This window comes from Pestalotiopsis fici, assembly GCF_000516985.1.
Source record: "Pestalotiopsis fici W106-1 unplaced genomic scaffold PFICI_Scf_3, whole genome shotgun sequence".
Taxonomy (NCBI): domain Eukaryota; kingdom Fungi; phylum Ascomycota; class Sordariomycetes; order Amphisphaeriales; family Sporocadaceae; genus Pestalotiopsis; species Pestalotiopsis fici.
Genome location: NW_006917093.1, coordinates 46475 through 60165, shown reverse-complemented (window position 1 = coordinate 60165; position 13691 = coordinate 46475). Strand labels below are relative to the sequence as shown.

Genomic DNA, 13691 nt, shown 5'->3' with positions numbered 1-13691 from the left:
TCCTCTGTAATCGGGACCTGGTCCCCTCTCTCCTTAAAAAGCAGCCCCATCGCCTTCGGACCATGCAAAAGATTCCTAGCAGCCGCCTTCACCACGTTCTCTGTAATCGGGACCTGGTCTCCTCTCTTTTCGAATAGCAGCTCCAATAACCCCAGTTGGTAATAAGTACTAGCAGCCTTTATGACTACAGCTTCTGTAATCGGGACCTGGTCCCCTTTTCTTTCCAAAAGCAGCTCCATCACCCTCCGTCCTTCTTGAGCACCAAAAGCAGAATTCCCCGCAATCGCTTCTACCACGCTCTCTTCAAGTGCTTTTATGATATCCTCTGAAACATAGGAGCTGTTATCTCGTGTGCAAACCATGGATGTTGTTTCCGGATTACGTATAAAGAGTTCTCCGAGATCGATCAATAAGCTTGCCTCCGCTGCGGTGCACTTCGCAAGAGTATCAGTCAGCCTCCGATGGGTTTGGATGTAATGTTGTGGAGTAACCACGTTTTCGTCTATGACAGATTTGAGAGTTCCCCATATCCTTGCCTTCTGAGGGTAGGCAGCAGTTGGAAAGAATTTCAAATACTGCGATATACTTTGGCTTAGCCACTCCGTCCGGGCCATCGCCTTGGCATGTTGGTAGATATCTTTATACCGCCTTTCGGCTTCATCCAAACGACCGGTCCTCAGATATAAGTAAACCATCTTCGCTCGGCGATCCAATTCTGCAAACATAGACTCGCTCGATTGTTGTTGGTATTCTTGTTCCAAATCAAGCAGGCTTGATTCTGCCTGTATATCCGAATATGCGCTCAGGAGGGCATTGACGACTATTTGACGTCTTGTAATGCCATTCGTATGTTGTGTTATTATACTTTTCGCGGGAATAGTATCGATAAATCGAGGCATAATCTGCTCTGGTGAATTCCAATCCCATGCAAGCAATAATTCATGCTTGTCGCCCTTCTCCAGAACTTCGTCGTACTGTGCAGATTTGGCATTCCAACGTCCAGAAGTCATGACCACACGGAAGAATTCGGTTTCGGACCTCAAGATGGCAATATTCTGCCCCCAGTCCAAGAGACAGACCATGTCTCCAACATTCACTGAGACTGCCGAGGTTGGGGCTATCCATTCCCTTTGGTCATACGCGTGCATGTCCGTGCTCCAAGATGCGATCGTAAGTACCTGCATATCGTAGCGATGCTCATCTGGTCGAAGAGAGGAAACATGGCCTAGAATTTCGCATTTGATTCTGACTGCCGCAATGTTGGTAGCAACGACTCCAACATGGGCTTCCGTCCCAAATATATACCGACCTAAACTGCTGAACAGTGCATCCCAGGTCATGGCATCTGAATAGTTCGGCATTAAGTCCTGGGGTATAACTTCCGAGGACATACCAAGGAGGGCATAAACCTTGTCGCGCTGGTCGGTAGCTTGGCGGTTCCGGTACATATCAATCAACTGTCCTAGAGGCCGGATGTTCAGAGAGAACGTCGGAGACTCTTCTTGTGATGCTTGATGGTTTTGCTTTCCTAGACGGAAAATTGAACGTCTAATGAGATAGACGATTGAACCAATGTGTTCTTGCAAATCCGGAAGTTTATCAGATTTATGCAACGCCTGCAATCCTACACAGAACGCGTACCCATCAATGCTTGTGGCACCACACATGATAACCACGTGCTGGGCAGCAGCAACTTCCTGAATTACCTGGAATCAATAAATTAGCATTTGAATGTTGGTATAAATATCAAAACTTACCCAAACTCGCTTGAACCAGTCTCTCGCAAGGAGGCTACGTATAGGCTCCAAGGATTCATCGGGTAACTCATAGGGACCTTCAGCAGCTCCAGCTTCGGCCAAACAATACAGTGCATCATTTGATCCATCAGCGGCGTCTGCCTCGCCAAGCCAGACTCGTACGCGACTCGCTTTGCTGTAGACGGCTGCCATGCGCTGGACTTGAATCGCTTTCTCGTCGTCGTCTGTCTGATTGATACAAATTGCATCTACCCACAGACTTCGATCAGCAGAACGGTTACGCAAGCGCAGCAACGCAGCATAGAGGCTCTCTGTAATATCGAGCTTGCAGTTTCCTATCCAGAGCTGCCGAGGCTTTTCGTTGCTGCCCCATACATAGGATAGAGCCTCGTAGCAATGCAAATCCCCCTCGCATTCCTGCAAAGGGTAGTCGACAAGCTCGCCATGCAAATCAGCGGATGAGGACTTGCTGGCTTTGAGGGTAAGCAGACGTATATGCCCTGGAGTTGGAAGGGCTGTGTAAGAGTATGCTTCCTCCATGATTGCTGGAAAGCGGGGCGTCTCAGGATAGTGATGTCGTATTGAAGACCTTTGAATGCTTTTCCACAATATTGAAAGATTCGGTAATCGCTACAGAGAAAAGATTAAGAAAATCTAGTTGGTGCCTCAACAGTTTTGAAATGCCTGTCAGACTCGGTGCGTTATGCAGCGGGGCTGTACAACATTTGCCAGGTCCACGTGTTTTTTTATTCTGGGACCCGACCTGCAAGGACGTCTGTCGCGAAATATGGATTTTCCATTTGCAGAAATGCACCTTGCGTTGATTGCACTGCCCCATGGTGCGATCGCGTCAGAAAGCCGGCATTGGAAGTTCGCCAATTGACTTGGCTGCTTTCATATTCTTGGCGTCTTGAATTGCTTCATAGCCGGATCTCTGGCCTGTTTGGCTAGTACATCGTTTTTCGCTGGATTCCCTGGTCACTTGTCAGCGTGCTGACCAGCGGCAATAGCACCGCAACAACAAAACAGCAAAACGCGAGCAATCCGGATTGCATCGCAATAAGAAGTAGATAGCTAAAGTCATATATATCTAAACCAAGCATCCAGTTCTGTTCTTAGTCAAGCTTGATTTGGCGGACGTCCTTGATTAAATGCACTTGATGCACCAAGATCTGGTGGGATGAAGAAGCTCACACAAATCGAATGCACCCAACATAAGGTGCTTCCAGACTATCGGTCGTGTCAAGCCTCTTGTTCTTCTCCTCCATCAGATTCCGTTGCATATCAATGGATCCATGACCTCATCTCCTTGATCAATGTCTTGCAATATACAAATCACAGCTTACTATCCACCCACTTTGGCTTCCTTCTCTCTACAAAGCTCTTGACTCCTTCCTTCATATTGTCGCCCTTTTCAATCTTGCTATACCAACCCCTTAGAAGCGTCTCGGTGCCCTTTTCCGCATCGATACCCTCCCATCCAAGCTTCAGACCCTCTCGACTTACAATAACAGCATCTGGGCTATTCGCGGCGATTTTGCTAGCCCATTCCAAGGACTTTTCGAGTACCAATGTCCTCTTGGCCCCTCCGTCGATATTGCCCTTTGGCACAACCTCGTTGACCAATCCCCATTCCTTCATCTCTTGGGCCGTGTAGCGTTTTCCAGTTAGGGCCATTTCGCTCGCACGCTGACGGCCAACAGTGCGGATGATGCGCGGGAGGGCACCAGCGAGGGCAATGACACCAATGGTGACTTCGGGCAATGAAAAGGCCGCGTCCGACGATGCCACAATCATGTCGCAGTTGATGGCCATTTCCATACCACCGCCAAAGCATATACCATTTACAGCCGCAATGATGGGCTTGAGTCCCCCTCGGTTCGACATGCCGCCAAAGCCGCCTCGGGGGAAACGCCCTGATGGCCTGTCTCTTCGGTTGCTGGGGGCAGACGGGACTTGCCCATTGTCATCGCTGTTGATGTTGTCCCACTCCTTCAAATCAGCCCCAGCAGAGAAGGCACGCCCAGTTCCAGTGATGATAGCGACGCGCAAACTTGGCTCATCATCGAACCAATCCCACAAACGCTCTAGGGCATAGTGCTGAGGGCGCGGAATGGCATTGAGCGCATCGGCGCGGTTGAGCGTCACGAGCATGACGTGAGGATAGTCTGTAGGGAAGGAGACGTCGGTGTGTGGCACCTCGGGAGGCGCAGAAGCGAATGACGGATATGATCCCTTGGCTGCCATGATGTCTAGTTCTGAACCAAGGCTTGTTTACGATGGTAGTAGCTCAACGTTTGAACAATGTCTTTGCTCAACCAGTACATTCAATATAGGATACAGTACTGTGTATTGTTCGAAGCGAGCAGTACCTTGCTTTCCAGTGTCACAGACAAAATGCAATCAAGGGACAAAAAACATACAACTTCCGGCCACGTAAATTGAGGATTGAAAGAAGAATGTTGTTATGTTGCAGCAAGTGCCCAGAATACGTGGGGCGCCCAGCTTACCAGCCTCGGCACGGAGTCGTACCCCAGAAAGTCGGAGAAGCTACTCCGCAAATCACGGCACGGTTATCTATGGGACCATCTAACCAAAAGAGTCGGTTCTTATACACCTACTACGTATTACAAGCCTCAGAACGGCATATCAGATCAGGTGGAAAGATATATTGGTCACAGTGAGCAACATGATACGATTCATTCCGTAGCTTCATTAGACTCGGACAGGACTCAAATGCTGGATTCCAATTTTCAGGCGCCAAACACCATAACCAGTCATCTGAACTGGCAACCCCCTGAGACCCCCAGACTTGCAAAAACTTATATACACACCATCAATGGACAATGGCTTGTGCAAAGAAAAAACTATGCCGAAAGTCCCCTTTTTTCGCTCTCTGTATAAAAGATGACCATTCGCCATAACTTCTTGACCAGTGCCTCTGCTTCATCGTCCAGTGCCTGTGATTATTGTTAGTAAAAGCGGGCAATCTCGAACAAGTGTGACATACCTCTGCCAGGGTCTCGACCAGCTCTGCAGGCTGTCCATGCTTTCTAAGGTGCTCCTCCACCACTTCAATAAGCAGCTCCTCTTGCACGCCCAAGTACTCGACCAACTTCTTTTCTACAAAAGGTCTCAACTTGTCGCGGATAACACCTTCGTCCAAAAAGTCCCATTTGATGTCCCATTGCCACAGACCCTCCTTTTCATTGGGAATTTCTTGGGCAAGCGAGCGCACGGCCTGTTCCCGATCTTCATTGGACATGCCAGCAGCATCAGCCGGGTCAAACTTGATGGGAACAATTGTACGCTTCTTGTTGTCCTCTTCCTCGTCCTCGAGAAGACCTTCCACTTCGGCAACGGTCTTGCGTTGAGGGGCTGCGCGCTGGGCTTGTGCGCGCTGGGCTGCTGCACCAAGAGAGAGCTTGAACGGCTGAGGCGCAGCACCTCCCGGTCTGCCAGTATGCCTTTGCTCCATTTCGCGTGCCTGTTCATTGAGGAAGGAGTCTGCCATGCCTCTGGCTTGTTCGCGCTCAGCATCCTCGGCAATGCGTTCCTGTTCCTCTGCCGCTCGGTCGGCATCGTCGGCCGCAATCTCTCTAGCACGAAAGGCAGTTCGATTACGGATCCAGGCGCTGCGGTCTGCGTAATATTCTTCCTTTTTCCTTGAAGCCTCGGCATCGTCGTCAAAGTGCTTCAAGCGCTCCAGCATCGACTCCCGCCTCTTGGCAACATCGGCCTCGTCTGTTTCGTCACGCTCGCGCTCTCGCTCTAGAGCCGCCGCCCGGGTCCGTTCCCGGTTTAGCCAACGCCGCTCGGCATCCAGGTAGAGTTTCTCGGCTTCGGCCTCTTGCTTGGCCACACGTCGACGCTCGAGCTCTTCGTCGCTGGCATCGCTGTCCTCGTCTTCGCGGTTTGGAACAAGTCCACCGTTTGTTATACCACCATTGACAAAATTGATGGATCGATTGTAATCTTTACCAAGATCCGTCTTTTGCCCTTTGGGTCCAGAGGGAGCATTGGGGACACCTCTCGGTCCCAGTGGTGTGTTGTTTGAACTGGATCCAGCTCCGAGCGGTGGAGAAGCAAGTCTCGACGGTCGATTGCCCGCAGCGCGTTGCCGCTCCATGGCCTCGAGTTCCTCCTCTCTCTTGAGTCTTTCCAGGTCACGCTTGATGCTGCGTTCCCGGAAAGCCGCAATTTCTGCTGCGACCGTTTCGCGCATCTCGGCGGGAATATCTGCGAGCTCGTCGTCTTGGGCCAAGGGAATATTCACCACTTCGACATTTTCGCCAGTCTGGCCGCTGTTGCCCATGGCCACATCTCCATCCGCGTCTGCTCCTGATTTCAAGGGAGGGTAGAAGAAATTGCGGACAGTCTGCTTCAACGCACCTATAGCCGCAGATAGTCTGGCATCTGCCTCGGACTCATTTGTTCGCCCCTCTACGTACGACTCGAGGTAGTTTCTAGTGTTTTCGTCCAGCTTGAACTGAAGCTTGGACTTGGCAAAGTCCTCGTAGGAATCGTCTGCGTCTTCGGGAGCTTCTGTGGGCGCCTGTTTCTTGGTGGGTATTTGTATCTCCTTTAAAAGTTCCGAGGCTACCCACAATGATTCGGCGTCCTCAAATTGAGCAAAGCCAAAAGGCAGTTCCTTGCCGGCCGCATCGCTTGCTCTCTCCCATTTGCGCAGATTGCCAACAATCTTGAAAATCTCCTCAATGCCGTCGTTGCCGCGAATGCCGTCGGTGATGCCCTGTACGAATATGGTGCGTACAATTTCCTCCTTTGTGGGCGGCACGAGGGCCTGCATGCTCTCACGCACAGCTTGGCGAGTCTGGTCGATGCCGCGATCCATGCCCAGCCCCGAGCGCGGGCCCGCAGACTGGGGCGCGTCATGCTCTCTGCGGCCAGGCACACCTGGTGTCGAAGGCTTCGAGGGAAGAGTTCCAAGCCTAATCACGGGGGCATTGAAGTTGATATTGGGCATGTTTGGGGGAGCTTGAAAGTTTGAGGGCAAGCCGCTAGGTCGATTAGCTTGATTGAGAATCGGCTGCTGGACACCGGGGGGTGCCATTCCGGGGGCAGACATGCCTGGGGGAGGTCCTGTACCAATATCATTAGTATAGAATGTCGACCGAATCGCATCTTGGGACTGTGGCTTACCTAGACCTGGTGGTGTGGACATGCCTGGGGGTGGGCCAGTGGCGCCAGGATATGAATTATAACCTGGCGGAGGCCCAAAGCCAGGCACTGCACAAACTAGAGTCAGTTTCTTTCTGAAAAAGGAATGCGTATCGCAAGCACTCACCTCCGCCATAGGGGTTGTAGGACATGCTGAAAGGCCAATATCGAGCAAAGTGGGAAGCTCTCCAGGCTCGTCGTTGCGCGTATCCCCGATCGATGCTCCGTCGTCCTTGTCAAAGATGAGTAGTCTAGTAATAGACCAAGTCAAGTGTGTAGTGTCGAGGCAATGAGCAATATGTCGGCCTGTCGAAATGGCAAACAATGCCCAAAAGCGCAATCAAAACCACCCGTCAACTTTTTGACGTTTATCGGCAAGCCAAGTTGAGGATCCCAGGCAACGCGCTTGTCAAAGCAAGTTTAGGCGCTAGGCACAATCATTGGCTCGCGGGGCAGCAAGCTGCGCTAAAAGTGGACCACGGAGTCAAGAATCTCCTCTGCCGACGAAATTCCCAAGTTTCGATCCGGGAAGCTCCAGCAATGCGCTTCGAGTACGGTACCTTGCGAATCGCCCCGGTCCGCGATTGACGTGTCGCAACACTTGGATTTTAAACATGTGAGTTACTCTGATCTTTGCGCCCCGTTTAGGAACTGACTGACTGTCTAGGGCGACCGAGTTGGGCCGTGTCGCCAATGCGGCAGTCCGTTCCACGAGAGCAACATTGAAGAGAGCGCCACAACCTTTCATTCCCGTCCCCTCGAGATGCAAGAACACGGCATCGGCGAGTCTCGTGTCTTCATTCCAGAGCCTTGGCTTGGGCGGCGCCCAGATGCGTTATGCATCAGCCTGGACAGCACCTCGATCAGGCAGAGCAAATTATGGCGATGAATCAAACATTGCCAAGCCCAAGACCACTATTTCGCCGCAAGCATTCCGCTCTGCCAAACCTGAACTGCCAGACCCCGACACCACCAAGCCCGAGCCTACAATTGACAACGAGGACATGGTAAAGGACGTTTCGTTTGGTCTGGGAGACTTGTCAAACAGCAAATACTGGTCCGAGGACAGGTCACAAATTACCGCCAAGTACCCCAGCATTCGCTGTGTTGCGCGGACTGGCCGCACAATTCAGATTGGCAAGGGATACGATGCTTCTAGGGCGTTCAGGATGCTGGGCATGCAAGTCGCTTCCAACAGGGTCAGGCAGGATGAGAGGCTACAAAGGTACCACGAACGTCCCGGTTTGAAGAGAAAGAGACTCAAGTCTGAGCGGTGGAGGAAGAGGTTCAAGAAGGCATTCCGGTCGACATGTGCGCGTGTGGAGGAGCTCAGACGACAAGGATGGTAGAGAACCAAATCACTGGCGGCATTGTACTAGCCGGCGGGTGTATCATGTCTAATCCTTGAGCCCGTGGCTACCGCCATGAGCCCACGAACCGGTCTGTAAGATGAATTGTATACATATGAGCAATGATTTTGTTTGGCTGTGCTCCCTCGTCCTTTGTAAAGACTCTTGTACGAAAGGACCTGACAATTCCTTTGCGGTAAAGTCTGGACTCTAGCCAGTCGGCAGCTCTAAGCATGAATCGTTGGGCGAGGGTCCAGAATGTACCAATGGGTTATATTTGCTCTTTGCAGTGTATTGGCTGGGGCATATTCTCCCGGATCCAGTACATGCGCGGCCAGAGTATGGATGGAATGTAAGCCTGACCCTTTTCGCGATTGTATGCCCAGCAATGTAGTCTTCCGCATGGTCAATGGACTTGGAAATGAATCCGAAGCTTGTGTAACATTTTACAATAAACATGTTATATCCTTGGGTCACTTCAGATGGACCAAAATGGAAAAAAGGTTCATGATGGAGAGCAAGGACACAAAAGAACACAATCAGGTAGAATGAAAAAACTAGATTTGAATTGCGCACAATATCAAAATCTATTTCCAATAACGGAATAATAAGCGTACCTCTGCCGAACTTCCGTTGAAAATGATGGCCAAGGCATGTATTGATCTTGGTTTCCCGTAGCTGGCTCAACGCCCCACTACACGACGGCGTCTAGCGATAACAACTCGTCGATAAGCCCGTGTCAAAAGTCATTTTATTTCCGCGGCCGAGACGACATTACTGGAAGTAGCGGGTTGGCCGCCATGCGAGACTCTGCTTTCTCGGTTTCTCGGGCAAATTTAACATGTTTGCCGCCTTTGTAGCGCCAAACCGCCGTGGCGACGCTTGGTTCTCTGTTGGCCTGGCGTCTTCCTTTCCCAACATCACAGAGTCCGGCAGCGAAATTGTGGCCGATACTCGGCCTTGCGGCCAAGGGGAGGCGCCTGGGTGCAAGGTATTTCAGGTGCCAAAGGACGACAGCTCGCTTGCGGCCCAGGTGGCCTCGTCCGATGTGGAAGAAGCAGCATTCACAGCACGCGATCTAAAAGACCAAGTTCTCGTTTTTCAGTACAAGGGCAAGTTTCACGCCATCAACAATGTGAGTTATCCACGTAAGGGGTATTGAATTGTTCGCTCATGGTTTCCAGCAATGTCCCCATTCTTCGTTTCCCTTGTCCAATGGCTCTCCTTTTGACATTGAGGATTTTGGTATTGCATTGAGTGCAGGCATCTCCTGCCCAAAGCATGGCTGGTCTTTTGATCTCTTCTCGGGCCAGGGAGACCGAGGGACTTATCGGTTAAAGCTGTGGGAAGTTCAGGCTCGGCCCGTCGCAGGAGCGCCCGCGGATGATGAAGAGCGGGAGATATGGGTCAGGAGGAAGCAGAGGATGGGATGAATCGGCAGCGAGAATTTCCGTCGGCAGGAGTCTTTATTCTGCGATTATGCCATCCTTGTGGCTCCTGGTGTTTGAGATACCCATATAAAGCACGAAACTTTACCACTACTGGGGCAATGCAGTCAAAACGACCCGATGCAAGCATGAAACTTGCTTTCACATATCTCATGTCTGGTCACGCAGCCGGCTTGGCCACGTTGGGCCTTGTTCTTCAAATACAGCCAACGAGCAACTTTACAGTCAAATCAAATCAGCAAGACGTGACCAAAGCCAATAGCAGCCCTTTTACACAGATTATTTGGACAGCGGCACCGTTATTGACCTGATCTACCGACTTGGTCCAATTCAATCATGAAAATACTGCACAACGCTTATATTCGCAAGATTCACCTGCGCAAAATATCACCTCATTGTTCTTGGTACTATCCACTCTTCGCATATCATAAGTATGCAAGTGCCTATGTCGTCATCCTTGTTGCTCCGGCTTACACCACCCTTGCTCTTCCATGCAGCGTCTCTGCCATGCCATACAACTAAAGCAGACTCTCTTCAACAGGCGCAAGATTGCCTGGGTAGAGACTAGAGTATCCTCTGGAATTGTGCTTAAGTTTCATGGCTTCCCGGGCCTGCCGGTAAAGACGCGGGGTCTCGGAGAGATCGGGAAACTTCGTCATGTTCGCCTCATCTGCCTCGACCGGGCCTGGCTACGGCTTCTCGACCTTTTAGCTTGACCGCAGGATGCTCGCTTGGTCCGCTAATGGGCGATTTGCCCGCCGGTCGGATATGAAACATGACCACAATTACGCCGTACTGGGCGGCTCTGGACGCGGGCCGCATACTCTGGCATGTGCTTGTGTAATACCTCCTGGAACATTCCCGGCCGCCAGACTATTTTGTGCCGTTGCACTACGGGAAGCTGGCATACATGATGTCCTTTGGTGTGCTCGAAGCGTTGTAGTTGCAAAGAAACGTCCATCTGTCTATACTGCAATCTGATGCTCAAGTGAGCTACAAGGATCATGAGCACCAACCAAGGCACCAAGACGATTTGCAATGAGGCCCTCGAAGCAACTGCAACCACGAGCAAAGCCATCTCCACGGTGAACGAGTGTCCAGGCCGCGATGCTGCGATGAGAAGGCCAGGTTTATATCCTTCTCATCCTTTCAGGCAAGGCTCCAAGTTGTGTGTCTGACAGGCGCACATGTCACATGCCCATGAAGTTTCCATCTTGAGGACATGACCAAAAGACCAAGGGCAAAAACGTACGAACCAAATGGTGCAAGGATGAGCTGCCACACTCTGACTTATCAAGGCAAGGCTCATTTCACAATCATGTAAATTCATGGCCGAGCAATTGTAATTCTGTCCAACCACTGGCTGGATCTGGCACCCATGCATATCCGCCCAGGTGAGTTCGTGTCTTGGTTCACCTGTCTTCTCCAGAATAGGTTCCTGACTAACTACTAGCAAGGTCCTAGTATTAGAGCGCTGCTGTGATTTATTCCGACCTTGCGGGTCCCGGAGCCGCAGCTACAAATTCATGTTGTTGAAGACTTTATAAAGGGTTGTGGTGGCGTTGTACTTTGGGTCCGCTTCATGCGGGGGTCGCCTGGCTTCTATGAGATTCATGCTCATGATTGAGAACTAGAACGAGAACAAGTACTATAAACTTCAATGGTATCAAGGGGATGCTTCTAGTGCTACTTTCAAGTCGTTTACGACGAAATACAGTTTGAAGCGGTCGATTCAAATGTCACCTGTAATCTCTCGAGGAAAGAGGCGTATCGCTGCATGGCAAAGTCACACGGGGAACGAGAATGCCATTTGCAGATCCATCTACCCTGCTGACGCGGACGTACACGATAAGAACAAGAGCAACGGGTAAGATCCCCGGGTTTCAAATTAGTGCCGATCGTGGAGTTCAACCACTAGCTGGATCTGGGCAGCCTCAAAGCTGAGATTGACAGCCTAGTGTTGAAACGATATAGAAGCTCTTTTCAGCTCCAAGCTATCGACTGCTCAACGGATTTCAAGTGAAATACGGCAACAGGCGTGCTCATCTTGACGCTAATTGCTTGAGTGAAGCACAATATATCGCTCCATGGGTCACAGGCATGTAACCTATTCCGGCGGCATCAGGCAGACCGGCTGAGGCACAGCATCCGGATAAAGACTGGTTTCCTTGTGAAAACAGTGCCAGCTGATGGAAATTAATCCCATGTTTGTATCTTGCCAACGAAAAATGACACCGTCTAATCTTTCCAGCTGAACATGGTCCGGGTTTCCAAGATGGTTCAGTGCTAAAATGCGGATCACGGAAGATATACCTATACTGCACAAGACTTGGATCTTCAAAAGTAATAGCTTCCAAGGTACTGGATCTTTGAGAAAGGAGTCTTGCAGTCAAATGGCGCTTGAAAACTTGTCGACACCTCATAAGAGGCTGTCCTCCCGATGGATCAAGGCTGCTGAGCTGGTTGGTGCCCATTTTTCCACCTGCATCTTGTGTATAATCTAAAAATGACCATTTCACCGACAGGACCCGGGCTTGACCTCTTTCTAGTGTCGGTCATATTGGGAGCATTATCATGTATTGCTGTGGTCTTGCGACTTGTCATTCGCAAGAGGATCAAAGGCATCGGGCTGGATGACTGGCTCATGCTGCTGGGACTGGTGAGTGTGCCTGAATTTAGCCTGAAAACAATATTGTCTCACAAGGCCATAGATATTCCTCATCCTCACATGCATCTCGACGATAGTGGGTTCTTTCAATGGCGTTGGGACCAAGAATGAGCACCTCGACAGTTACTATTTGATGCAGGGCAAAAAGGTTCGTTACATTCGGCCGAGGGCCAACTCGTATGAACATGCAGAAACTAATCAAATCTGCAGTGGTTCCTCTTTGCCCAGCTGTTTTATGTGCTCAGTACTGTGCCCATCAAGGCTGCCATATGCGTTTCGCTCCTCCGAATTACAACCCGAAATCTCTATCGATGGATATTGTACGGTGTGATAGGTTTAGCAAGCATCGCTTGCGTAGTCACCGACATTACGCTCTTGACGTGGTGCCAACCAGTCTCTGCGACATGGGACTCGTCCACGGGAAAGTGTGCAGATGCGAGTATCGTGACGAATATCTCGTACTTTATTTCAGCCTGCTCAGTTGTGACGGACTGGACCTGTGCCATCTTGCCAGCCTTTATCCGTGAGTCTGGCCAGTCCCTGTAGCATTCGAATGCTAATGCCTTTTTTCACAGTATGGGAGGTTCAATTAAAGCCCAAAGTCAAAGTGTCTGTGGCAATCGTTCTCGGAGTTGGTGTCATGTGAGTATCCAAATCAAGGCACATTTGCCACCAAGCCATGATTACTGACGTGCCCCTTTGCAGAGCAAGTTCTGCCACGCTCGTCCGTCTGCGATATCTTTTGCATTATAGCGACCCCGATAATTACCTGTATAGCGTGGCTGACATTGCCATTTGGTCCGTCGTGGAATCTGGCATTGGAATTATTGCTGGATCTGCCCCGGCGCTTCGCCCGCTTCTGAAATACATTCCATTCCTTGGCGATACGAGCAGCAATCGCACGCCCGGGACTGGCGGGCCAAGTGGCGCTGCCGGCGCCTCCTATAAACTCAATACATTCAAGAACTCGAATGCGCCCAAGACGCTGGTACAGGTCGGTGATAATGGATGGGATCGCCTGTCGGATACCGAAAGCCAGAGATACATATTAAAGGACAATGGGATCAAGGTCACCAGAGACGTTACTTTCAATGTAACCCACGATGCAGACTCTGATGCACGGTAACAATAATAAATGGTCGCGTGTAGGCTTGCAGCATAGATTGACCTTTAGTAATACATCCCGCGCAGATGATGAGAAAAAGGTCCCCCCGTCTCGACTTGTCCACGACTTTGTTTTGCTCAGCTCCTGTGCGTTGGCACCGTGGATACTTTTGGAAATTTCCTG

General features: G+C 50.6%; 6 protein-coding genes across 6 annotated transcripts in view; 3 read left to right on the top strand and 3 right to left on the bottom strand.

The window, feature by feature from the left end:
- PFICI_04220 (uncharacterized protein) overlaps window positions 1-2297 on the bottom strand; it is a gene marked incomplete at both ends in the record, with an annotated part of 2998 nt that extends 701 nt beyond the window's left edge. The window contains 2 exons of the mRNA XM_007832801.1: window positions 93-1706; window positions 1758-2297. Coding sequence (XP_007830992.1) covers window positions 93-1706; window positions 1758-2297 — 2154 coding nt within the window. The remainder of the gene's footprint in view (window positions 1-92; window positions 1707-1757) is intronic.
- A 795-nt stretch (window positions 2298-3092) lies between these two features.
- On the bottom strand, window positions 3093-4004 carry PFICI_04219 (uncharacterized protein; the record flags this gene model as incomplete). Its single annotated transcript, XM_007832800.1, has 1 exon — window positions 3093-4004. The coding sequence occupies one exon, from the start codon at window positions 4002-4004 to the stop codon at window positions 3093-3095; it is 912 nt and encodes a 303-aa protein (XP_007830991.1).
- Window positions 4005-4624: 620 nt separating this feature from the next.
- Window positions 4625-7090, bottom strand: PFICI_04218 (uncharacterized protein; the record flags this gene model as incomplete). Its single annotated transcript, XM_007832799.1, has 4 exons — window positions 4625-4717; window positions 4768-6860; window positions 6921-7007; window positions 7066-7090. The coding sequence occupies 4 exons, from the start codon at window positions 7088-7090 to the stop codon at window positions 4625-4627; spliced, it is 2298 nt and encodes a 765-aa protein (XP_007830990.1).
- A 388-nt stretch (window positions 7091-7478) lies between these two features.
- On the top strand, window positions 7479-8287 carry PFICI_04217 (uncharacterized protein; the record flags this gene model as incomplete). Its single annotated transcript, XM_007832798.1, has 2 exons — window positions 7479-7489; window positions 7606-8287. The coding sequence occupies 2 exons, from the start codon at window positions 7479-7481 to the stop codon at window positions 8285-8287; spliced, it is 693 nt and encodes a 230-aa protein (XP_007830989.1).
- Window positions 8288-9128: 841 nt separating this feature from the next.
- PFICI_04216 (uncharacterized protein) lies at window positions 9129-9720 on the top strand (the record flags this gene model as incomplete). Its single annotated transcript, XM_007832797.1, has 2 exons — window positions 9129-9422; window positions 9472-9720. The coding sequence occupies 2 exons, from the start codon at window positions 9129-9131 to the stop codon at window positions 9718-9720; spliced, it is 543 nt and encodes a 180-aa protein (XP_007830988.1).
- A 2521-nt stretch (window positions 9721-12241) lies between these two features.
- Window positions 12242-13529, top strand: PFICI_04215 (uncharacterized protein; the record flags this gene model as incomplete). Its single annotated transcript, XM_007832796.1, has 5 exons — window positions 12242-12394; window positions 12447-12551; window positions 12614-12926; window positions 12979-13045; window positions 13109-13529. 5 exons carry the CDS (start codon window positions 12242-12244, stop codon window positions 13527-13529), a joined length of 1059 nt encoding a protein of 352 aa, XP_007830987.1.
- Window positions 13530-13691: the final 162 nt, after the last annotated feature.